The following is a 25,252-nucleotide window of genomic DNA, read 5'->3' on the forward strand; positions in this document are numbered from 1 at the left end:
CAACCCTAATTTTATAGCATTAAATCAAAATCAAACTTACGGTAAAAAAGATCACTTAGGTACATTAGTGTTACAGGAACGACCTAAAATCCACTTTGACCTTTTAGTTTGGTCCATGTCCCATCCACCAACATGGAGGATGCAAGATTTATGACCTACACTGCACAATCACTACACCTTGGCTTCTCTGTTGGGTCGCAGCCATGTCGTCCATCATTGTGCGGCGTCTCCACAGTCAGCAAACAAGTGTAAACATGAGCTGCCAGCTCCTTCTCTGCAGGGAGATTAAACCCCAGAGAGGAAAACCCTCAATAATGTCGAGCGCTGCTCCTTTAGTGTGAGCAGGCGGAATGAGAACCGTAACCAAGCCTCTGAATCCTTTTCCAATACCAGTCGCTGCTCCTTGAGTCCCACGCCCCCATCTGTCAGTAGTTGTGAAATGAATAACTGGAGTCAAGTGGCCTCTGTAATGCCCACTCTGCTGCTGAGGGCTCACTCCAACATAAAAACACAACTCTGGCTAAACCTATATCAGGACCAGTAAGGCCCCAGTTCATCCCAACCCAGCAAATGTGGGTCTCCAGCTTCTTTGTTTTTGTGAAGCATTTCCTTTGCAAGTCTGTCTCCTTTCATTCAGCCTTAATGGTGCAGTGTTTAAAATGTTGTGACATCTAGTGGTGAAGTTGCATGTCCCAGCTCAATCCACCTCACCTCACCCTCCTCTTCTAAACGTGAAAGAGAACCTGTGGAAGCCTGCTGTCATACCTCATACAAACTCAAAAGGTGTTTAGTTTGTCCAGTCTGGGCTACTGTAAGAAACCTTGAACTTTCAGCTAAAGCCTGCACACTGGACCTTTAAGCCGGTATCTCCCCATCACATGTGGTCAGAGGTTTGTTGAAGGCCGGCGGCTGCCTCGTCCGTATCCGAAACAGGAAATTGCAGGAGTGTTCAAACCTGGGTGTGGAGACAAATACATCCAGCCCTCCCCGTGCCACACACGCACTCCAGCTTGTACACAGGAGGAAAAGCAAGCGACTCTTTATCACATACAGGCGTCATATCACTAAACTACCTCTATAACTTGCAGGAGACGGCCAGGCCTTCACTCCGCCAGACGCATCACAAGGTGAGATCCACACTGTGACATATTTCCCCCAATTATTTGAATGAATTTTGTATTATTTTTTGAACATGTCTGTATCTATTTATTTGTAATGAATCACTGCTATTTGGAAAGATCTTTTTATTGTATCAGCCGAATTTTTTTCTTTTAAATATACTTTTTATGTTCTTTTTAAGATGTTTATTTCCTTGAAATAGCAACAGATCAACACATTAGGAGATGATGGCCATCAGGAGGTATTCAATGCATTAACAAAGCTCACTGTGTGTATGTTCAGTCAATGGACACCGCAGGTTAATTGATGTGGAAACCAGTCTTTCTGGTCGCAGTGATAGACTCAATGCTGGTCTTCAGTTTGTCTAACAGAAATACTATTTCATCAGTTTCGGCTGGGATCAGATTTCAGAGCAGTTGTTTTCCATTCATAACTGAGTGGCCACCACATATTCCACACTTCTTCTTTCAATACAGCTTTTCGTTTATGTTTATAAGGGAAATTGGAATTAGATAATCTGGATATGTTATCACAATCCCATCAGTTGAGGATCAGAGTCCTGTATTATGAATATAGAGTTTGTTTACTTTGATTTAACAGTTTTTCACAGATAAATCGTGTTCGTCTGGGCCATGTTCAACCTGCTCCTCTCCTCCATAAATCGAATAACTCAGTTTGATTTTACTGAAGAATAATGCCGTCATTGTTCTACTTAAAAAGAGAAGAGAAATGTCTGCAGGGTGTGGCCCATCCTTTGACCACATAGTTCAAAAACATGTGAAAGGGGATATGTGAGAACAAATGGTTTCTAGCGAGAGGAAAAAGAAAAATCTATTGTTTTCTTTTAACATTCAAGATTTATAAATTCTACTGAAAAGTTGATCAAGTTCATATTTATCTTACTCCCATAAAGAGTGTGCACAATATTAAACATAAATGTGGCTTATAACTAACAACACTTAGCTTAATTTCCGTGTGCATCGTCAATTACATTTTTATTAGATAAATAGAATATAGTCCTAAGTCAACTCGTCTTTGAGGGTTAACTCTTATTACAACATTCTTAAGATAAAATATTTTCATTATGACTCAACCTGAGCCAGCCCAGTTATTTAATTCAAATCTTAAATCTATGTTTCTGTTGGCTTTGTGTGTGTCTCTCACCTCTTTATCTGATTTCATGAATAGCGGAGTCTTGATAGTATTAATGAAGGGTGTGGTCGCCATCTTGGTCAAGCACATTTCACCTGATCTGGCACACCTCACCTCACGCCACCCCCTCCATTAATCAATCCTGAGTTAGACGTGTTATTCCTCCACAGAGATGATTAGACTCGGACGCAGGGAGCATGTATGAGCCATGAAGAGCTGGTTTATTTCTCTGGAGAATAACTGCAACCAGAGCCCCTTCCCCCAAGCTGGTTGACGAATATATCATGTATGCATACAGCCAGCACCACTGAGCCTGTATGTTTCCCTCAATATCTGATGATAGTGTATTTGCATGTTGTTTCTGATATGTGAGTGAAGAGGCAGTTTAATACCAATGATTGTTTTGTGGGGATAAGTGACCTGTTTGCTGACAGTGATGCAAACAGTTTAAAAATCTTCAGTTATTTCAGAAACTATTTCAATAGGAGGATGTCTCCTGTTTTATTCTTTCATTCGAGCACATTGTAGGAGTTTCAATTAAATTGGTTTTATAATGAAGGAGCATCCTCCAGCTCAGGCTCCAGTGTGACAGCTTAAAGAGAGCGACCATGAACTCTCTGTTTTATAGACTGAATAACAATGAACCGAAGCCCTCGGCAAGCAAGCATCACAAGAAAACTTCCATGTAGCCCCTTTAAAAACAGAGTTAATTTGCAAAGACACAAAAAAGTTGTGGACTGAAGATATAAAGTGGCTCAAAGTAGGAAAAGTCAAGTAAAATACAAGAAGCAGGGAACTGCAGTATTGTACTTAAAGATCACAATGATGTTTAAAGAATCCCAAACTTTGCCTCCTCATGTCTTGTTGTGCGATTCAGACCCATGTAAATATGTATTTTTCTTTTTGTATGTACAGAGCAAATACAAACGCCATTGTTCTTTTCTCTGTGTTTGTTTCAGTTCAGCAGAACGATGAATGAAGACAATCAAAGCACGTTTAGAAATGTCAGTCGAAAGCCAGGCCTGCAGATATGGACCATCAACGTGAGTCCGGCCCAGAACAAACACGCAGCCCACGTTACTATGAATGTTGACATTGCAGCTCACTGGGCTCGACGTTAAGTAGGGTGTGCCGCTAAATGGTATTTCTGTTGAAAATTTCCTAATGTTCAACGTGTTGTTGTTGTTGTGCAGAACATGCAGATGGTGCCGGTTCCATCCCAGGCCTTTGGTAACTTCTTCGAGGGAGACTGCTACATTATCCTATACGTGAGTTGACTCATCTCCCAAGGGGCTCAACAATAATTAAAGCGTGACTTATGAACGCCTTGATCACGGGAGTTACATCTGTTTTCTCCCTCTGCGTTTTTCACCAGACGAGTGCGAACAAGGGCTCTGCTGACATCCACTACTGGATAGGGACCTCCTCCTCTCAGGACGAGCAAGGAGCGGCCGCCATATTCGTCACCCAGCTGGACGAGTACCTGGGCGGGAGTCCGGTGCAGCACAGGGAGGTGCAGGGCAGCGAGTCGCCACGGTTCAGGGGCTACTTCAAGAATGGCCTCATGTGAGTCAAAGCAAAGAGTAGGAGTGTCTCTCTCTCTCTCACACACACACACACACACACACACTAAGGTTGTAATCTCCCTGAGACACGGTTTATAACACTAATCCCCCGTTTGAGTTCACTATGACACAAATTACACTCGTTTTGTTGAGGCTTAGCGTTTCAACCTTCGACTTCACATGGCACTTTGGATTCACAGCAATGTAACATGGAGGTTATCTAAAAATTAACCACCAAGGTGATTTGGCGTTAACATTTCCTCACGTTTGGACATTTTATTACACTTGAACTTTGGTCACGCACAGTTCGCTGATCTCTCCACAGCTACAAGAAGGGTGGAGTGGCCTCAGGTTTTAACCATGTCGACACAAACGCCTACAACGTCCTGCGATTGCTGCACGTCAAGGGGAGGAAGCACGTCACAGCGAGAGAGGTATGACACATCACAAGCAGCGCTGGATCTCGTTCAGAAAGAAATGAAGGCATGCTTGTTGATACATTCAGGTGTTAATGACCAGAGAAGAGTATTTGATCAATATTTTCCTAAGTTAACAGCATTCAGTTCTCTCTGAACTTTTTTATGTTTTGTCTATTTGAATAAAGGGAAATTGCTTGATAACCATCCGTCAGTTGAAGTTTCTGTGTGCATGTGCAGGTGGAGGTGTCGTGGAACAGCTTCAACAATGGTGACATATTTCTCCTGGATATGGGGAAGGCCATTGTGCAGTGGAACGGCCCCCAGAGCAACAGGAGAGAGAAGCTCAAGGTACACTCGTAAAAGTCTTCGTTGACTGATGTATTAACATTCAGGCAACAAGGATAAGCTGGATAACAAATCATTATATTTGGAGAGTTTAATACTAATAAAACATTGTGTTGTAAAAAGGAGGGGCGTTCCCTATAAATCAATTTAAACATGCATATTATGGAAGTCTTCTAGGAAAGTAAAAGTCAGAATATGTCCAGTACTTGACTAAATGTGCTTAGTTTATATTTTTTCTTTTCAAAGCCACAGAGTCACATGTTCAATTGGCCATATAAAACTTAGAGGTTGTCTGTGGAACCCCTTTGGAATCACCAAAACTCAGTATATACTTGACTACAGGCCATAGACGTTATATAAAGATGGACGACGCGTGTCCACCTTAACCACTATCTAGAAATGAAGCCTAAACATCCTGGATACAGACGCTGCCATCTTGGCCATGAGTCTCATCCTTTTTTTGCAGCGTCAAATAACACATTTAAACCAAACTTAACAGAAAAATGTTGCTACATATTCTACATCTTCTCTCTCTCTCTCTCTCTCTCTCTCTCTCTCTCTCTCTCTCTCTCTCTCTCTCTCTCTCTCTCCGCAGGCAATGTTGATGGCCCAGGACATCCGTGACAGGGAGCGAGGCGGTCGAGCTCAGATCGGTTTGGTGGAGGGAGGAGACGAGCGAGACTCCCCGGAGCTGATGAAGGTCATGACCACGGTGCTCGGCCAGAGAAGCGGGCAACTGAAGAACGCCACCTCTGACGACCAGCCCGATGGGCCGAAGAACACCAGCGTCAGGCTGTACCAGTGAGGACTCTTTCTTCATCCCATCGCAACGCTGCCACAATAACAACACTGGGACTGTTGTTTACTGTTTTCTTTCTTGTTTCTCTCCTCAGTGTCTTTGATAATAGTGGGAACATGGTGGTTCAAGAAGTGGCCACGCAACCTCTGACACAGGACCTGCTTCACTCCTCAGTAATCAGCCTCTCACATGCTCCTCAGACGCTGATACATAGAGCACAGGGTTCTGTCTCTTTCTATCGTTCATTGTTTCTTCTTCTTCTTTCAGGACTGTTACATCGCGGATCAGGGCGGCTCCAGTGTGATGGTGTGGAAAGGCAAACAGGCATCGAAGGAGGAGCGACGAGAAGCTCTGAACAGGGCTCTGGTGAGTTCCCTGAATGAAATGTACTTCAGAGGTCAAGGTGGAACAAAACCTGAAAACCCATATTCATTTGATATGATATGATAATGATCCTGTCTGTCAGGACCTTTGATATATCTTGTTTTGACTTTAGATCTATTCATTGTGTAAATTCTGTTATTGAATTAGTGGAATTCAGATTTTTGCATTTTGGATTTGTTACTTCCTGTTTTAGTTAAAAGCTTTTTTTCCCTCTTTTCCTTATTTCCTTATTTCCTCTTTCCTTACTTCCTCCTCACTTCCTGTCTTTATCTGGTTTCCTGCCCCTTCCCTCATGTGTCTCACCTGACTTCAACTTTCCCTCCTTTGTGTCCTCCCTGCTCCCCAATCTTCTCCGTTAGTCTGATTCTTAACTTTTGGAAATCCAGGTTTTTTTCTGTAATTTTTTGGACTTTTGTTTTGTCAACGTCTTGAAAGAAGAACTTTGTCCACTCCACATTTCTCCCAGGGCTACATCAAGGCCAAGAACTACCCAGCCAGCACCAAAGTGGAGGTGATGAGCGAGGGGGGAGAGTCAGCCATGTTCAAGCACTTGTTCAAATCCTGGATAGATAAAGGACAAACCCAGGGTCTGGGTTCCACCTACAGCGTGGGGAAGATAGGTAACCTTCACCAAACCGCTGCTTATTCACATCGGGTACATTCACATGTGTAACGCCTCGTAGGTGTAGGCTGGAACCGATCGTTCAACCTGTTTCTTTTCATAATAACTGAGTTTGTAGTCTGTTCTCATACAGAGTTTTCCCACTTTGCCTAAATGTCTCTTTTACACTTGTGTCCTCTCAGCCAAGGTCGAGCAAGTGAAGTTTGATGTGATGCAGCTTCATGCGCGTCCTGAACTGGCAGCACAGCAGCGAATGGTAGATGATGCATCTGGGGAGGTGAAGGTGAGTAAACAAAAACAAAAACCCACAGAGCAGAAACACGGTTGAACTCAGAGACACATTCCTTGAAATGTCCCCGTCTTCATCAGGTGTGGCGCATTGAGAACTTGGAGCTGGCCGAAGTCAATCCCAGCACGTACGGCCAGTTCTACGGTGGCGACTGCTACCTGGTGTTATACACATACCAGATATCGGGCCAGCAGCAGTACCTACTCTACATGTGGCAGGTCGGCATCATCACAAACACGTTTAAACTTTCATTTAGAATAAAAATATGAGTAAGATCTATAGATAGATTTGATGTCTTGCACCAGGGCCGACACGCCACTCAAGATGAGATCACAGCCTGTGCCTACCAGGCGGTCAATGTTGATAACAAATTCAATGGAGCCCCGGTCCAGGTCAGGGTGGTGATGGGAAAGGAGCCTCGCCACTTCCTGGCTATCTTCAAAGGCAAACTCATCCTCTTTGAGGTAGGACTTTACATCATTAAAATAATTAACCACCTAACCAAAAACAACAAATAAACGCATGCTGCAAACAATATATATGTGTTTTTGCATGTATTTTATTCCATGTATGTGTGGCCACAGGGCGGCACGGGGCGGCCGGGTGTGGTGAACCCTGACGCTGCTGCCAGGCTGTTCCAGGTAAGAGGAACTAATGAATTCAACACCAAGGCGACAGAAGTGCTGGCGAGGGCGTCGTCTCTCAACACCAATGACGTGTTCCTGCTGAGGACGGATCAGATGTGCTACCTGTGGTATGGAAAGGTCAGTGATTGTTCGTTGTGGAGTTAAGTGTGAGCATTATTTGCATTTTTCTTCATTTTGACACTAATCCGTGTCTGTCTGATGTCTGGCTCGATCTGTGTGCAGGGCTGCAGTGGGGATGAGAGGGTGATGGCGAGAGCCATGGCTGATGTGCTGTCCAAGCAAGACAAGCAGGTGGTGATGGAGGGCCAGGAGCCGGCTGAATTCTGGGTAGCTCTGGGAGGAAAGGCCCCCTACGCCACAGACAAGAGGTAAACACAGACCATCACACCTTCAAACCTTCAAACAGACCTTTAATTATGTTTTTTAACCATAAATAAGCTTACATTTTAATACCCATAGATTATTTTTATACAAAGGTTAGCTGGATATGCCCGATGTCAATGAAATAAAGCATACACGCACACACACATAAACAGAGTAGATGACACAGTTATTATGATGGGAAAGCTCTGTGTTTATTTCAGACTGCAGAAGGAGGAGCCTCCTCACAGTCCCCGCCTGTTTGAATGCTCCAATCAGACGGGTCAGTTCAGGATGACCGAGGTGGACGACTACGCCCAGTGTGACCTGGACGAGGAAGACTCGATGCTGCTGGACACCTGGGAGGAGGTGAGAGGTCAAAGGGCTCCACTCAGACCTTGGGTTGACTTTCTGTGGAACTGGAGAATGATCTGTTATTTATAATAACAAGCAGGAGGATTTATTTGCCAAATTACTGTGTATGGAACGACAGAACATATAAATAATACAGATTCTTGATTCATTTTTTATTTCTTAAGTGCAAACCAGAATGTAAAAAAAGATGGACGACATGACAGCTCCCCAAAAGTTTCAATTGTCCTGTGGTCACTGGCTGCAGTTTATGTCATAAATCCCGCCACCTCCATGTTAACAGATGGAAAGTATACATCAAACAATTGTTTCTCATTTTAAAGGTGATCATTTATCCAGTAGATTTGGTTTTAATTACTTATGTGATGCTGTAAAAATATGAGAGGCATATTTTGACTTGAGACGCGTCGTCCATCTTTATATACCGTCTATGCCGTGCTAGTTGTCCCCAACCTTTTTCCAGTCTTTATGCTAAGCTAAGCTAACCTGGCTGCTGGCTCTAGCATCATTTAGCAGACTTGTACAAGACTGCTGACAATATTTGCTTAAAATAAAATATATTTAAGATGAAGAGTAATTTTCTTCATATCCTCACATATCTCAATTTCTTATTTCCCTCCTCCGTCTCACCTCAGCTTTTCTTGTGGGTTGGAAACTTAGCCAACCAGTACGAGACCAAAGAGGCGTGGACCTGTGCGCAGGAATACCTGAGGACCCACCCTGCGGGCCGTGACCCCGACACACCCGTCCTCTTTGTGAAACAGGGATACGAGCCGCCCACCTTCACCGGCTGGTTCAATGCATGGGATCCTCATAAGTGGAGCGTGAGTTCATTAGCCTCTCCTATCGCAGAGGGAGGCGCGAGAGTATCATTGGTAGACTAATAAAGCACCCTCAAAGCATTGCTAATCACTATTGCTGTTATTTATGGTGGACGAGCATCATGCCTGCCCCATCTGCATGGTGTTATGGATTGTTTGAAGATGAAGACGACCCTGCATGCTCACTAATTTTCCGCCCTGACTCACTTGATCTTCTCCACAGGGAGGCAACTCCTATGAGGAGATGAAAAAAAAGCTGATTGAGCCAGCTTCTCTCTCACAGATCACAGTAGTAAGTGATTGACTGACTCTAATCCCAACTCTAATTTACAGAACGTACTAATATCACCCATGTAATAATGACTCATGTCTCCAGTGTAATCACATTAATCTGTGTAGGTTTACTCTTTTGATGTATTCTCCCAAATATCATATTTGAATTCACTAAAAATACAATTTCACAAGCTCACCTCTGTCGCAGGACCTGAAGAACTCTTCCCTGAATAAGAGTCCTGTGAGCGGGGGTGGTTACGGGGCTCCGGGGGGTCCTGTGAGCTCCCCACCGCCCTACAGGATCCATGGAGGTGATCTGTCACCCAGACCCTCTACTCCCACCAGCACATCCATCCAGAGAGGCCAGTCCCCCTCCTCTGGCTTCTCTCCATCGTTGTCCCGAGTTGATGGCACCGTGTCCCCCTCTGCTGGAGGCTCTGGGACGTATCTGGACCCTGAGCTCCTCCTCAACAAGTCTGCCAGTGAGCTGCCGCAGGGAGTGGACCCCAGCCAGAGAGAGGTTGGTGCAGCCTCATTCCAACAAGTCAACCGCAGCAGTGGTTTCTGTCGATTTTCTTCTCACTGCAGAATACTGAGGCTACAACCAATCAAAAGCACCAACTTCACATAACTTTAATTGGTTTTGAGTCACAGAGCCTCTCTTCATCTCCAGAATGAACTAAATGCTGAAGTTTATCTGCTTCTGAGAGTTCTGATTCACCAAGAGACAAAATCACCACAGAGAAAGAAGGATCATACAAACAAATGCATATAGATGTAAAAAAATTAAATGAAACACAAACAAGAAATAATAAGAGATACAAAACAAGTATAAAGAGACATAAAAAGATTACAAAACAGAATGGAAAAAACAGCAAATAGACTTGAAAAGGCCGAAAGACACACAAAGTGATTCTAAAGATCACAAAATGACCACAAGAATACACAATTATTATAAAGACATTTATAATGGTTATAAAGATACACATAACGACCACAAAGACACACAAAATAACTTATGAGAAACAAAATGACACATCAAACCATTTCATAGTTTTACTAGCCTCACGTTTCTCACAGAAGCCTTTTCTGTCATGATGATGACGGTGGTGATGAGAGTGATGGAAGTTGTGGAAGTTGTGGAAGTTGTGGAAGTTGTGGAGATGGAAGTTGTGCACGCTGATGTGGTGACCATGTCTGTACAGCAGGTGTCAGCCTCTGTGTTTCTGTGCTCTGATTGCAGGACTATCTGTCCGATGTGGATTTTGAGAATCTGCTGGGGACGAACCGCTCAGACTTCCGGCGTCTGCCCAAGTGGAGGCAGAGCGACTTGAAGAAAAAATCAGGACTTTTCTGAGAAAGAGGAGAAAATAGGTTTTATTAAACCCAACTCACAGGACTGACGGAGGCCACCGTGATATCGACGGAATATGTTGTGTGAACTTGAAAATATTTGAAAAACCAAAGTTCTAGTGATTAAAACTGCTGCATACAAATATATGGCTTCAAATGATTGTTATTAAAATCAGTAATTTCATGGCTATGATATTGATTAATTTATATAAAGATATTTCAGAATGGTCGTGCTTTATACTTGTATCTTTATTATAAATGTAAGAATGTGATCTCACTGTGTCTTCTGCTGCTTCTGAATCACTTAAATTATGAATAAAATACACAAAAACTTTAAATCCGAGACCATCAGTTTTTATTTGAGATCTAGTGCAAATGCAGGTGAGATAATGAATACACTGACAGTCAGAGATTTATCATGGGGGGAAAACAGCTCTGGTACATGAGGGGATAAAAAAATACAAATGAATTTGATTTAAAAATACCTTTCGTCAATATGTCCGGAGCAGAATTATGTATCACGCGGTAAAAACCCCCTTCATACCAACAGTCACAAAGAGGAAGTTATAAAGCATTTAGTTCTTTAGAAAGAAATATTAATCACACTGATAAAAGACCAGTTCCCTTACTGCTGCTGCTACAAACTCCAGAGGCCAACATCACTGTAGAAATAAATCTGAGATCATTTAGATAAAGATATGTCCTCAAGTTCTGTATAAACAGTTGATCGCTTGTTGTGTTGCTCTACAAAGCACTGTTTCCATGATTTATGGCCTGTATGAATGACGGGAAATATGAAGTCTCACTATCACTATCACTCTTTCATCAATTAATACCATCATATAATATATATATATATATATATATATATATATATATATAATAATAATAATAATAAACAAATTCATGTCTTCACTGCTCTTTCCTTTACATTTTCATTCATTCTCACTTTTTTCTCAAACACTATTTATACAGCTTAAAATACACAATAAACAGGAAAAATGTTACAGACAGTTTTAGTTGGAGGACAACAAAAAAAACAGGAAAAAAAGAAGCTGTTCCTTGCGTGAAGCTTGTCTTTCCACTCGCGAGTCTAGGGGGCGTCCACGAGCATGAGATGCACAAACAGTCCGGCGGAGCAAATGACGTCACCTCTCTTGGTGAGCAGCGGGACGTGGCGGTAGCCTTGGGGAGAAAAAGAGAAGTGAGGTTTAGTTTTGTCATTAAAATTAGAGTTCGATGTCAACAGGATGACATTGGAAGATGCAGAGCTGTTGAACTGACGAAACAGATCTATTTTGAATTAAGACATCTACTGCTTAACGCACTTAGACAAAAGATAAGAGGATAGCATAAGAGAAGAGGAGCATAGACTGTATATACAGATGGTTGACATACTTCAACCTCCTCCCACTATTCAGAAATAAAGCCAAAACATCCTGGATAGGGACGGCGCCATCTTGCGCAGTTAGAGTATGATTCTATGCTGTAGCGATCAGTGGATGGAGGAGCTGTGGTAATGCAACTAACCACGAGTCAGTCTAATTGTCAATCATGAAAAATGTACTACTTATTAAACTAATAAAACTAACCCATTAAAACCAAGTTCATTGGACAAATGAACACCTTCTTTGGGAAAAAATTACTCAACGTGTACTTTGACTTTTCTGCTTTTTTTTAGTTCATGTCCCATCCGCTAACATGGAGAAAACAGGTTTTGTGAACTATACTTCTGCCAGGGAGGGCTTCAGACACTTCAGCTTCACTTTGGGAGAGCTGTCAGTTCGTCCATCTTCATTTACAGTCGATGGTAATGAGTGACTATTCAAGTCGGAGAGACGGCTGGTCACGATAGGTATTCACGTTGTTCTTCCTTCTGTTTGTTAAATACCCCAAAACCCTGATTGTAGTCACTGTAGTCTTGAATTTAACATGTGACCATTCACCGGTCTCCCCACTCACTGCTCCTTCTTCAACATCTGGACACAATGAAATTTGTTACCGTTCTGCACACTGGTGAGCGGTAGACAGTACTGCCCGATGAGATCATTCTGGGATGTTGAGTCATAGTCCTCCACCACAAACTGCACCATGGCCAGATCTGGCACTTGGATGTTGAACAGAAAGCTTTGGTTCCACATGGGGTTGAAACCTGAAGGGATGGATTGGTGGATTAGGATTTTGTGTATGGAAAAATTCGGTGTATATATGCATGTACAGTGTTAGTCTGTTACGCTCACCATTGTTGTCAATGTAGTGTGTCTCCTTGCTGGCGCAGTCTGCTGGTACACCGAAGATCTCCACTCTGACCAGTGGGTCCACAATGGATTTTTGTTTGTCCTTATTAATTTTGGGTAACTGCTGAGCTGTGATGACCTGTTGTATTGAGACACGAAACACAAACACACAAATAATTACCTTTTGAAGTAGTTTGCCTCATGATCCAGCAGAGGGTGCTCACTATCAGTTAAGTTTTTTTTCTACGTTAATGGAGGGTGCTAGCATGCAAAGTCATCCTGAGGGGACAATCAAGACGTATTTTCTTGGTCTGCACCATAAAACGCAAAATAATGAACACGGGTAATGTCGCGGTCACAAAAAGCACGATGTATATAAAGTATATACAATTTGCATTATTAGGCTGTTTTTCGTCTTTGAATACATTTGAAAGATTTCCATGTCATCTCAAATTCGCTTCAACAAAATCAGTTTCTCGCTGCTCAGCTGATTTACAGGTGGTGGTGATGTGCCGGGAAACTTGGCCTTACACTAACAATATAAACAATGTGGCTTTCAACATTTACAATATCACTAATGCAAATGGTTTACGTGTAGTCAATGTTTTCATAGGCCTCAGATACATATGCAAAGTAACACTGGATGTAAACAGATCTTTTTATTTGAAAGCAAAAACACCAATGTTTCAGGTCTAACCACAAATCGCACTCACCATGACGTGAAAGTTCTTCTTCTTCAGCCAGGGCCCTTTGGTCAGCGTGTTGGGGTCAAACTGAGAGGACAGACTTCTCTGGAATTCAGGTTTCAGCACGTAGCCGCAAAGGCCGTTCTGCAGAAACCGTCCCTGGTTTATGTGCATCTCCTTTGAGGTGTTCTGGAAGTTCAACGCCACTAAAGCAACACGTCAGAGAGATAACAAAAAAAAAGAAGTGATGTCACTAGTCCACTTAGTATCAGTATCAGTGCTGGTTATCTGCCTGTAGTAAAGCGACTGTACCGATCTGGCAGCCAACGTTCCACATGGGCACAGGGTTGTAGTTGGAGGAGTCGGTTCTGGAGCCGGCCGGGTAGATCCTGCTGAGTTTGTCCATGTTGTGATGCATGAAGGCAGTAGCTATACGAGGACACATTAAAAAACTGGTGTTAAACACTTTAACACACATAACAAAGTCTGTGCATGAGTAGTCATGATCGGGTTTGTCGTCAGAAGCTGTTCTCAGTCGTTTAACCCTAAATAACGTGTCAGATCGATGAAGCGTTTACCTGAGGTATCAGCCAGGTGGAAGGCTTTACTCTCCTTTAAGGACGACATCTCGTAGAAGGCCTGGTTGTCTTTGGCGTGCTCGAAGCTGTTAAAATGGACGCTCTTACAGTAGATAACGATGTCGGAGAGCTCTTTGGCAAGTTTGATCTTTGATTTCTGGAGGGACACGGGACGGCAGCTCAGGTTCTGCGCCTTTTTACACTCAACATGATTTCTACAACAAAATAAGACTGTTTTGCTTTGCACTTAACACACCTTTGATTTGGCCTTTTGTCCGTTCTCCTTACAATCTGCCGCCTCATCCTCCTCAGACACGGTGCCTTCTTCTATGGTGCTGGTGTTGGTGAAGGCAGCGTCCAGCTTGTTCATTCGTTTTCCCTTGACGAGGAACTTGCCCTTCAGCTCCTGCACTCAGACACACAGATGTGTATTGTTGTGAAATGTCTACGTACACAATTCAAGATACTGAGCAGTATAAAAGCACGTCACAGCTAAATGCAGGAAATCCTACTGTTATTTCACAATGACAAAAAGCATGAACACTGGTGATTCTTCCTCACGCCCTCTGATAGAAAGGAAAATGTTGTGTAATGCACGGATCATAATTTCCGCTGAGGGTGACAGAGCCACAAGCATTCATCCCATGGGTGTTGGATTTTAAACAGGAGTGCACACAAGCCCTTTGGCATGCAGCTGAAAGCTCACTTGACATTCTAGCACTCTTCCTCCTTGCTTCCTCCTTACGTATGTCCTCGCTGTCACAGCTGATGAACACAATGAGGGTTAAAGAGGAAGCACATGGGGGAAAAGAGGAATGAGACATTATAAATAGAAGGAGAAGCACTGAATAACAGAGTAACAAGAATTACCGCCCTGCAGTTTCAGTCGGCCCACATTTTTTTACAGCATCAAAAGTAGTCATAGTGACGTTTGGCATGTGACCATCGAATTCGAATCAGTTTATCCTCGAGTCTGACTGAAAATTTATACCATCAGGGTGTTTTTTATATATTAATGGGACAGATGGACGAACGTACAACTTCCCTTATGAAAGAAGACATTCTCTAATAAGGGGTCAAGTCTCACGGTAAAATCTGCCCCCAAAGCACTAAATGAGAAATGAAAAACTCAGGTCCATCCACAGTCGGAGGAGGAGCAGAGGCTCGAGCCGTCTGTTATTGTGCAGACGTGGTTTACTTGGTGCTCACATAATGAGATGGGCTTTACTTTAATCTACTCAGCTTCCTTTCCCAGACAAATCTAATAGTCAAGTTAAAGTAAACAGGAAAGTGGAAAGTGGATAGAAAAGATGGCACAGCGGCTCATTAAGTTAAGAGGTGGAATTTTAAGGTGTGGTCTTCCGTTGGTGATTATAGAGCCAGGCTCTAAAGAGTCTCTCTGAGTCACGGGTAAGGGCCACGCACCTCAGGTGAGGGGAAGTTTGTGGGCATGGTGCTGCTCAGAGGCTTCGTGACCAAAGCGTCGCCCAGGATGGAGATCAGGTGATGGGCCATGAGCCTCTGTTGGTCCACGGTGCAGTGGTTCTCCAGGGACAGGATCACTGGGTAGTCAGACGTCTGGAAGACAAAGTGAAGTGTGAAGGTGGAGCTTGCGGCCGGATGAACCCTGACCCACAGGTGAACACAATATCTCACACACCTTGAAGGCGTAATCTTTGATCGCTTTGATGACGTCTCTGAAGATAACTTTGGAGGTGAGCGTGTAGCCGTGATAAATAACAGGCTCGCCGTTTGCCCCGTCCCAGCAGTCCAGCTCCACACAGCGGCAGCTCTTCATGAGAGCTCTGCAAGAAAGGAAAAGCGTCATGATCGCCAACACACGACGGAGATCAACCTCTCTACAATACAGACACGTGTCTAGGAACACAGGAGTTTCATCTGAATCTCAACGTTCACATGTGTGTCACTCAGTTAAAACAGGACTTGAAATTGGATTCTGCTCTAATATTATTCATATTATTGATCTTTCAATGTTGCTGATTCCTTCACAACTAGTATAGGGAGCAGGAGAGAAACATGTATTTGCTGCTAATTTCATGCAGATGAGTACTAAGTAAAAAATCCAGGATTCTCCCGAATTAAAATTGCATCACAAACAAAAAAAATGTTGCATCTTATTTCCTGAATCTTTAGTTTGTTAGTATTTTGAGTATTTTTGTATCTTAAATTCAGTTCCTGGTTAACATGATAGCCTATATCTGTTATCACGGACTCAACTTTCGTGTCATGTACAAAGTAAAAGTAGTTACTTTATGTAGGCCTCCGTGCTGCTGGGTCCTTTCAGTTGGTCTCCCATCAGGTATGTGTTGTGTGAGGACGAGATGTAATAATGGTTGAGCGGCTGTCTCATATCCTGGTACACGTGTTTGTGGGCTGGATTGAAGATGGATCCCTCCTCCAGGTGCAGGTACATCAGGAAACCGTCTTTTGTCATTTGCTTCATCTGTTTCGCTGGTGAAGAGACGGACGTGATATGAAGACAAAGCGTTCAACGTGAACCACACATCAGAGTCAGGGCTGACTGGGTTTTAAACGTACCTGTTGCATCCACCTCGTATTTCTCGATCAGCCTGTAAGCGTCCTCCATGGTCGCCTGCTCCCTCTGCTCCCTCTGCAGGAAGTTCAAAAGGTTTTCGGCGCTCATCCGACCCTCGGTTTGAGCGCAATTCCCATAAATCACATCGATCTCCTCCCGTTTAGTGAGTAGGTCGTAGAAGTGCTTGATCTCTGAGCCTTCAAGAGATCCTGACTTGGACTTGTCACACGTCTATGCAACAAGAGACATTATGAGGCAATCAATCAACCAGATGACTTGATTTTAACTCTGATGAACCCAGAGAGGGAAATAAATTGTTGAGAGAGACTCACCTTGAAAATTTCCTCCGCGTAAACGTCGTCAACTTCAACGTTGACCTCTCGCAGAAAGTGCTTCAGCTCCTTCAGGGTCATCTGGTTGTCTGCGTTCTTGTCTGCTTTCCGCATGCAGTTGAGGATCCAGCTGGTATTTAGATGTAAGGATTTGGTTTACACTTCATCTCAGAAAGTACACAACTCTTTAACACCTGGAAGTGCAAAAGGTGCTAAGCAACTCCTCCTTAACATTTTACACAAATCTATTCAACATATTTCTAAATCGAAATACTCCTCCAAGGATACTGCTCGCTCTTCTGCTGGCGGCTGAGGTTGTTCATGTTGCTGATGATCTTGTTCAGTCCGCTGACCCACTGTTTCGCGTCCGGCCCGCTGAGCGCCATCAGGTCGAGGTTTTTCTTGCGACCCTTGAAGATGATGGAGAAGCACCGCTCCTCCTCACTGGGGTCGGTGTGTTTATTAAGCCCCTCGGACTGTCGGCCCATGCGCACCGAATCAATGTCTTCAATGGTGACTGTTTGCAGAGGGGAAAGGAAAAGGGAATGAAAATGATACAGCGTTTGAATTGAGACACAGCTATTGCCTTGAAATGACCAATCCAAACAATGCTTAAAATATAACTGTAATTACTTAAAACTGAATTGAAATTCTTTCTATTCTAAAAAAATCCTGAATCCACCCCCAATGTGGAAACAAACCATCCAACAAACCATCCAACAAACTATACAAAAAATGGACAGGGGTGAGAACATGACCCTCTTGGTTAACAAGGCTTCCAGTATTTTTCTCACAATTGTCCTTGGTTTTCAGTGTGATATCTAGGCCCGACCTTGAAGTAGCTGTCAGTCACCGCAGCACCTTGAAGAGCAACGTGACAGTATCTTGTAGCAGCAGACGTTTTGTTCTCATGACCACAACAGCACCAGAAACCGTATTTACATCTTATCAACAGGAAGCCTGTGTTTGTGTGGGGTAGCTCAGTTCTGTGGCCTTCACTCACACGGGCCATGACGGCAACAGATAAAGACCTATGTCCACACGCAGATACCAAACACATTACATAACAATGGGTAGAAACAGAATTTGTTTACCACAAACTGAACTGAGGACTTGTTTTTCTGTTGAGCACAACCCAACACACATTCCATGGAGATTTCATGTCTGCACATAACAACATCCTCTCTTGATCCCACCGCCTCACACACAGGTAACACATGCATGTCGAAAACATCATGATCGACATTACAGGGGCTAGAGATATTTTTATTTTATCAGCCGCCCGCACAGAGACAACAAAACCTGAAGGTCTCTGAACACACAGCCTGTTTTTAACCCACACATCGGGGGGGGCCAGCTCTATTGTCGAGCGCCTTAATGTAAGGAAGAGCGTGCGTGACCATGGATGATGTAATCACGCTAAATGGCAACAGCTGCCCCACTAACAAATCACAACAAAGACTAAAGGCTTAGCACAGAGGCCCTGTATTGTAGCCGGGCTACACTGTCAAAACAAAACCACGAAATTGCTCACCTAAACATGTTTTAGAAATAAAATGAGTAAAAGAAATCTAATTGCATTAAAAATATAAATTATTTGATTCAACAAACTTAATTTATTGTATCAAGTTGACCCAAATACTGTAAGAGGAATTGTATTTGTTGAATTAAAGTTGAGCGAGGGGTGTTGTTTTGCCAGACACTTAACAAAGACCCAGAAAACTATTTGAGCCTTTTTATTTGTGGGAGAGAATCTTTCATCGGGACCAAACGCATTTAAGTCAGGTCAAGTTTAGATCAGGGACTCCAAACAGTTTTGCTGCAATCCCGGCGTTTCCAGCCTTCACGTCCCAAGGTGAGAGAATCCGATCAAGAGCAGCCTTTGTTCTCGTGAGAATCAGAGACTATCTCGGGGCATAATTAATCTGAAGGTCAGACTACTTGAAGAGAAAAACACAACAGTGAGGGGCGGTGCGGGCGAAATGCACCCAAGGCTCGAGGATGAAAACACTCAGCTGACTGCTGGATGAACCAAATACCTCGAACGCACTCAGCAGAAGGGGAGTGTTTGTTTAATCTGAGCGTGCGCGTTGTCCTCCAGCACAACAGCCCACTGTGGAGGAGTTTCAGGAGTTTTCAAATTTGGACCCGTTTCAGAGGTCCCAAGCAGTGTCCGAGACATGTCGACCGTGTCACGCAGGCATAGCTTGAATACCACACCAAACTTCACACAAAGAGATTACTGTGTTCAGCCCGGCAAAGTTTGCGCTGCTGTTTCTAAAACTCTTTCCCTTTAAAGGAATCTCTGCAGCAAGGGGACAGATTTCCACTGTAGTTATTCAGCCATACCCGTGTGGGTACAAATAACTTGACCTCAAGGTTAATATTCAACTCTGGCTTGCCAGTTATAGACCCATTAGACTCAGTGAGAAATTACCCAAATAAAGGCACGTAAAAAGAAAATGAATCAATATCCACCTATACTTATCTTATCTGTCAACTTGTTTGAGCACGATTATTTTCAGTAAAATTCTGTTCTGTTAACTCTGCTGATACTTTAATTTTGGATGAGATTTTACAGCAATCGACCGCTCTGTGATAAAACCACAGTGATAAAATGAATGTGTCCCCTGAGATATATGTGCGGTCTTTATGGTGGCGTGTCTGACATTTACCTCGTCTGACCCAGACAGTTTATACACAAGTGTGTGTGTGTAAACTGTCTGTCCACGAGTGTTGGAAAAGACAGGGTCAATAAAACACAGCCCTCTGGGCTTACGAGAATAGATATAGAGGGAAATACGTGTGGCTTGGGAAACTGATTGTATAAGGGCTTGGTCACAGAAGTAGAAACAATCCAAAATATGAATTATTATTGATTCTCATTTTATTCAATTTCCTCGGGCAAACTGATTGAATATTATATTGTTTTGGTATTTAAAAAAAGTGGAAAATTGCTCCCGGGGAATTTTCCTGCTGGACCTAGCATGATTTCACTCTGACATTTTACCAGGGGGGCTGGCATGACAAGTTTGGGCAAATCTTCAAAGCTACTGACAGGTTTTACAGTATGAAACCCTCTATTCTTACATTCCTGAGTCGGGGAAACTAATAAAATAACCACAAGACTGGAACAAAATGGTGGAAAACAGGAATAGAAATAAAGGAATAAACCTCAGTCAGAGCAATAAAGGAGGTCTCAATCTTCAAATGCCATGTCCTGTATATCATGTAGAATTACAATGTGGAAAAACAGACGACAAGATTTCATAAACAGTCTCTGACTCACTGATAAAAGGTTAAACTCATATTATATAACTCTGTGTTTTGCTTTGATTGACACACTCTGCCTCAGTAAAGCAGAGCAGCAGATGAATCTCATACAAAAAGTGGTAAAAAACAATCCCCTCCTCCCCCACTGGTGTACCTTATGTTACATCACTTGAACTGATTGCTAGTTACCTGTTACAACAGGGAAATACCCTGGAACATAAGGCCCATACCTATGCAAATGTGGTCATGTCAAAACAACAGTACCTTTGGCACATGGCCGTTCAGTGTCTGTATCTGTTGGTTGTGTGTTTGTGTGTATGTGTGTGTGTGTGTGTGTGTTTAAGGCTCAGACTGTTTACAACGTTATTGGGCCTAGGAACCATAGCCGTCGCTGGGATGAGAGGGAAATCCGAGCTGTCAGAGCCCCAGAGGCGTATACACATTCATACCCTGACAAAGGATTGCTGGACCAGAAATCACAGGAACATAATCTCTCTCTCTCTCTCACAGACACACAACATGGAAAAACATACAGTCAAGATTCTCATTAGTAGTTTCCAGCCTGAGTTAGTCCACACCACATTATCTGTGCGAGGTTGTTTCCTTTCCACGACCTTCTCAGACGCCTTTTTTCAGACATGAACGATGGAAAATGTTGGGTCGGAACAGCTGACTCACACTTTACATTCTCACATACTCGTCGGAACATTTCAGGAGAATGTTCAAAGTTCAGTGCATGTCTGCGAGCAGCTACATCCTGTAATCTCCCCAACCAGTGAGATTTGAGGGCCACGTTATGTTGTAAGAAGTAAAATGAACACAAATACACATGCAGAGGATGACACTCACATGTCTGATTCTTCTTGAACATTCTATGGGACTCGTGCCACAGAGTCTTGCAGTCCTCTTGCAGTCGGAAGAAGCGGATCTTCTTCCAGTGGGTCGAGCGAACCTTGACCAGGGTCCCGCCGATCAGCAGGAAGTGGAGATCGGAATCTCCCTCCAGACCTGCGGGAGCGGGGAGAGACAAATTATGACGTGGGGTGTATTTTGCATTGTTCTTAATTTTAACCTGTAAAAAGATGAAAACCAACCATTGATTGGATTCTGATAAACTCTCTTACCATCCAATCACAGCCCGACACACTCGCCTTGAGCCAATCACCCGTAAGCCACCTAATGTCCTCTCTCCCTCCTGTCAACTCCCTACAACTGTCCAACCAGAAGCCCTTCATGGGACGCCCAAACTTCGAGCTCCATTTTCATCCCCACCACCAGTCCCACGGCTCTATGGTCTCCTTCATATCCAAAGCCCCTATTTCACAGAAACTGCTTCCATGGTGTTCGGATGTCTACGCCAAAGTCTATTCCTGTTGTTGACAATCAATTTAATCTGATTCAATTTCAATTACTCATCTGTTTCTCCTGATAAAAAATAATTGTACTATAGATAGATAGATGTAATACTTTGCCTCCCAGTTGAGCTTCAACCCAATCACAGTGTTAGTGGTTTATCATTCTGGTGAATAAGCTGATTGTGACCTGGGTGTTTGCATGTCTGCTGAGAGTCTGTTTCATAATTCATGCACAATGCTGTGTGAGGCCACAGTCGAGGTCCAAGGACAACAGCTGCATTGCTGATGTTTACTTTTATTTGTTTTCCATCTGGGTGTGTGTGTGTGTGTGGGGGGGTGGGACTGAAATGACCTTAAATGAATACAGAGCTCTTTCAAACAGATGTTATCAGATGTTATGATTTGTCCTCTCAGTAAGCAAAGGCCAACTGGGGATAAATGCATTATCTCATTGGGGACTGTCTCAGGATTGTGGGCAGAGACAAATTCCAAACTTTCAATTTGTTTCCAAGTTGCACCACAAACCCTCAGAGGCTGTTTATGAGTCTCTGCATTCAGGCAGAGGAGGGAAGTCCAGAGATTCAGCACCGCCTCTTCTCAGTCAGACTCTCTGCCCTTTTGCTGGCACGAATTGTTTTTCCTGTAATCTCCATTTCCATGTCGTCCAAGAGAAAGTTTTTTCACTGCCTCTCAGGACAAGAGAGCAGCCAAGAACACGTAAATGATTTCTAACACTTCCCAAATCATAAACGTGAGTCACACTGAATGGAGCTTGTGACAATTGGGTGACTGTTCTCTTTTCTATTCTTTTCTTTTTTGGAGGGAAACCACTTTGAGATTAAAGGACTGGATAAGCGAGGCAGGTCAGGACAAGAGAGTGGCAAAAACCAGAGTCAAAATAACAGGGCGCTGATGGTGAAGTAAATGAGGGTTTACATCACAGGGGGAAGGTGAGTCAGAGTCTTGTGTTTGGTTCGAAGTTGGAACATGACACGGTGTCCTCTCTGTTGAGATTAATCACGAAACTGTGCTGGTGCGTAAAACCAACCGAAGCGAGAGAAAGGAGGGTTCCCTCTCTCTGTTTGTTAGGCTTTGTGTGACTTTTTTTAAACGCCCTCCTGTGTGTGTCCCTTTATCTCAAAAGACTCTGAGTTGTCATCACGGCAGTAAAGGGAAAAATGCAGCGCTGCAGGGAACGAGGAAGAAAACAAACTTCAAAGAGTTTTTACGCATAGTTTACATTTGGTTCATGGAGTCAGGATTACGATCTGAGAGAAGTTAGCGGAACATTTATTGCATGTGTGCGGACTTGAATAATAATAAATAAAGAATCCGCGTTTAAGTCACCTTTCTAACACTTCACGCACACCTCTGGACTCACCTATGCGCCTTCCATTCTCCTGCGCAACCTTCTTCGCCCTCTCCAGGAAAGCACGCTCCTCTGAGGCTGTCCTCCTGGGCCGTTTATTTAAACAAGACATTACGGAGGACTGACTTTTGAACTTTTTACAAAACTAAGCCCAGTCGTCGTTTAGCTCAGTGTGGAAGAGAACCAGGCACCACGTAGTCCCCCTCCAGCTCCACAGGGCGGGTCTAAACTCATCCACTGCTCTGTTATAGCCTCTATTCGCTGCGATGGCTCCTGTTCAGCTGCGCACACCCTCTGAAAGGCTTTTAACTCTGTATATCAAGATATGTCTGGTGATATATAGTTTTATTAACTTATTGGTAGTAAAACTCTCTCCCCTGATTGGCTCAGCCACAGAATGATTCCACTTATTTTATTGTTTGAATAGTAAAGTTTCAGTCATATGATGATTTCCTCTTGATTGTCAGATAATCTAATAACATTATGTATTTAATTAAGTATAGGCAGCACCCTGCATTCTGCTGGTATCACATGCTCCAAGTCATGGATCCAAACGCATTGTTTTGTTGATTTAAAAAAAATATTTATTATGAACTGAAAAGGAAAAAGTCAATGTTAAACTGAAAGGTTAAGTTTTGATCCTAATGTTGACAAATGCAAAGCAGCGTATTCAAGCTAAAATTAAGGATACAAAAAAGACAAATATAAAGGTCAAGAAGATCAAAAACATAAACTCAACATAAGCTGACAGTCGACTTTAACACTTTACTTGAAAAAGTCTGGTAATATAGTCTGAAGATAAATTCTTATTTGTGTTAAAGCATGTTTACTGTCTCTGGGCCGGGCTCCTCTGATTGGCCAAGCCACTGTACATTTACATTTAGTCAGATATCTTGAAAGTCGTCTGTCAGGATGTTTGCTGAGCATCTAAAATGGATGACTGCAAACAGTCACATGACAATAGAGTTTTTTTTATTGAACTGGTTGATCGGCAATACAAATCCAATAAAAATATTTCTTTATTAAAGTTGACAGTGTTCAAATTGAAAATAAGTTCAGGAGAATTTTTTTTTAAATTTAAATAACGTTTGTTTCAATTATTGAATTGAAAAAAAAATGTATAAGAATTTTAGATTTTAGTTGTTTTCACTTTCAGATTCAGATCTTATTTCTCCACGCATATATTTTGACTTTCAATTTTCTTCTGTCTTTCAAGTTATGTTTGTAATCAGCCACTCTCTATTTTTCCACACTCCATTAGTAATGGTATTTATCTCATCTTTTACATCTTATTGACTATCGAGAGCTGTGAAACATATATCATAATAAGAAAAACAGAAGAATGCAAACTTTATTGAATTGTTTAACATTATCAAAAACACAAACAAAACTAAAATGTTTCAGTATGTTTAAATGTCGTTCATAAAACGACTTCACCTTATCAATTAAAATCTGTATGAGTCACTGAGGAGGAGCACAAGCCCTTGTGTTGTGACATCAACATACCTAATCCTCCTCATGTATGTAACATGATATTTTCCTGGCAACAGATAATTCACCAAACAAAACACAAAAAAGACATTGCCCCCCGCAATGTTAATTATTTACGATAAAGGAAAAAGCAGCACAGGGACATAAAACTCATCTCGTAACAAAACCACAAATAGTACAAAGAGTCTGTCATGCTTAAAAAAAAGTATTTTTCTATTACATTATGTATAAATAAGGTCGAACTCCAGCCGAGACATGACACCCCAGGACACAGAGAACAGCAGGGGTGCTCTTGAATATACAGCAGAGGCAGTAGTAGTAAATCTGGAGGTCACCACTCACCATATTTACCAGCTGTGCCATTTGCCTCCATTGTGCTGTCAGTCAAAACAAGCCACCGCTCGCAGGGATAGAGTCCTCTCCTCTTCCAGTTTACTCTCACTTGTTATACGACAGGATGTATCGCAGCCACCATGAAGCTCGTCTGTTCGTCCAGTGAAGGGAAAATTCCAACGTGCTTGTATATGTGTTTCCCCCTTGGAGCCGACCCACACAGTGAGCAGTTAATGCCAGCCCATCAGACTCCTATGCTCCCTGAGCCCACACCCACTGCAACACCGGTCCAACCAGTCCACCACTGGGTGTTCTCGTTTGACTTTATTCTGCAGCCAATGAAAACCAAGTTCAAGCAATACAGACTCAAAATAAACACACTCACCAGGACCGTACATTGATAATAATCAGTTGTAATGGAATGTAGATTAAACTGATGTTGTTGTGTAAAAGTTTGTGGTATTCTTGCACCTAAAGGGTATTTGATTTATTCAGGGTGTTGCCCCATGTCTCGTACAGAC

General features: G+C 42.8%; 2 protein-coding genes across 4 annotated transcripts; one reads left to right on the forward strand and one right to left on the reverse strand.

Annotated features, from left to right (window-relative positions):
• The first annotated feature begins 1,004 nt into the window (after positions 1–1,004).
• Positions 1,005–10,818, forward strand: vill (villin-like). 2 transcript variants are annotated; one of them, XM_062379305.1, is made up of 19 exons: positions 1,005–1,127; positions 3,231–3,314; positions 3,465–3,539; positions 3,647–3,837; positions 4,162–4,270; positions 4,493–4,603; positions 5,196–5,401; positions 5,494–5,572; positions 5,667–5,765; positions 6,250–6,403; positions 6,588–6,688; positions 6,775–6,912; positions 7,000–7,158; positions 7,279–7,458; positions 7,564–7,709; positions 7,926–8,070; positions 8,709–8,897; positions 9,376–9,687; positions 10,411–10,818. In XM_062379305.1, the coding sequence occupies exons 2-19, from the start codon at positions 3,243–3,245 to the stop codon at positions 10,522–10,524; spliced, it is 2,580 nt and encodes an 859-aa protein (XP_062235289.1). In that variant the 5' UTR covers positions 1,005–1,127; positions 3,231–3,242; the 3' UTR covers positions 10,525–10,818. The 2 variants fall into 2 exon arrangements, with proteins under 2 accessions (XP_062235289.1, XP_062235290.1); XM_062379306.1 differs by lacking the exon at positions 10,411–10,818 and having other exon boundaries at positions 9,118–9,517.
• Positions 10,819–10,858: 40 nt separating this feature from the next.
• Positions 10,859–24,956, reverse strand: plcd1a (phospholipase C, delta 1a). 2 transcript variants are annotated; one of them, XM_062379308.1, is made up of 15 exons: positions 24,741–24,956; positions 21,033–21,191; positions 17,199–17,427; positions 16,911–17,040; positions 16,581–16,809; positions 16,292–16,493; positions 15,682–15,826; positions 15,447–15,599; positions 14,278–14,427; positions 14,022–14,178; positions 13,756–13,872; positions 13,471–13,649; positions 12,761–12,896; positions 12,523–12,672; positions 10,859–11,705 (listed from the first exon to the last, which is right to left on the reverse strand). In XM_062379308.1, exons 1-15 carry the CDS (start codon positions 24,769–24,771, stop codon positions 11,614–11,616), a joined length of 2,259 nt encoding a protein of 752 aa, XP_062235292.1. In that variant the 5' UTR covers positions 24,772–24,956; the 3' UTR covers positions 10,859–11,613. The 2 variants fall into 2 exon arrangements, with proteins under 2 accessions (XP_062235292.1, XP_062235291.1); XM_062379307.1 differs by lacking the exon at positions 24,741–24,956 and adding an exon at positions 22,920–23,130.
• Positions 24,957–25,252: the final 296 nt, after the last annotated feature.

The sequence above is a fragment of the Platichthys flesus genome, chromosome 21 (genome assembly GCF_949316205.1).
Source record: "Platichthys flesus chromosome 21, fPlaFle2.1, whole genome shotgun sequence".
NCBI lineage: Eukaryota > Metazoa > Chordata > Actinopteri > Pleuronectiformes > Pleuronectidae > Platichthys > Platichthys flesus.

Coding starts and splice junctions, on each gene's coding strand:
- vill (XM_062379305.1), top strand. CDS start 3,243: ATGAATGAAGACAATCAAAGCACGTTTAGAAATGTCAGTCGAAAGCCA. Junction 5,402..5,493: donor ACCAGCGTCAGGCTGTACCA/GTGAGGACTCTT, acceptor TTCTCTCCTCAG/TGTCTTTGATAATAGTGGGA. Junction 7,459..7,563: donor GCTACCTGTGGTATGGAAAG/GTCAGTGATTGT, acceptor ATCTGTGTGCAG/GGCTGCAGTGGGGATGAGAG.
- plcd1a (XM_062379307.1), bottom strand. CDS start 23,019: ATGTCTTGTTTAAATAAACGGCCCAGGAGGACAGCCTCAGAGGAGCGT. Junction 17,041..17,198: donor CGCCAGCAGAAGAGCGAGCA/GTATCCTTGGAG, acceptor TCTAAATACCAG/CTGGATCCTCAACTGCATGC. Junction 11,706..12,522: donor GCTCACCAGTGTGCAGAACG/GTAACAAATTTC, acceptor TTTCTCCCCAAG/GCTACCGCCACGTCCCGCTG.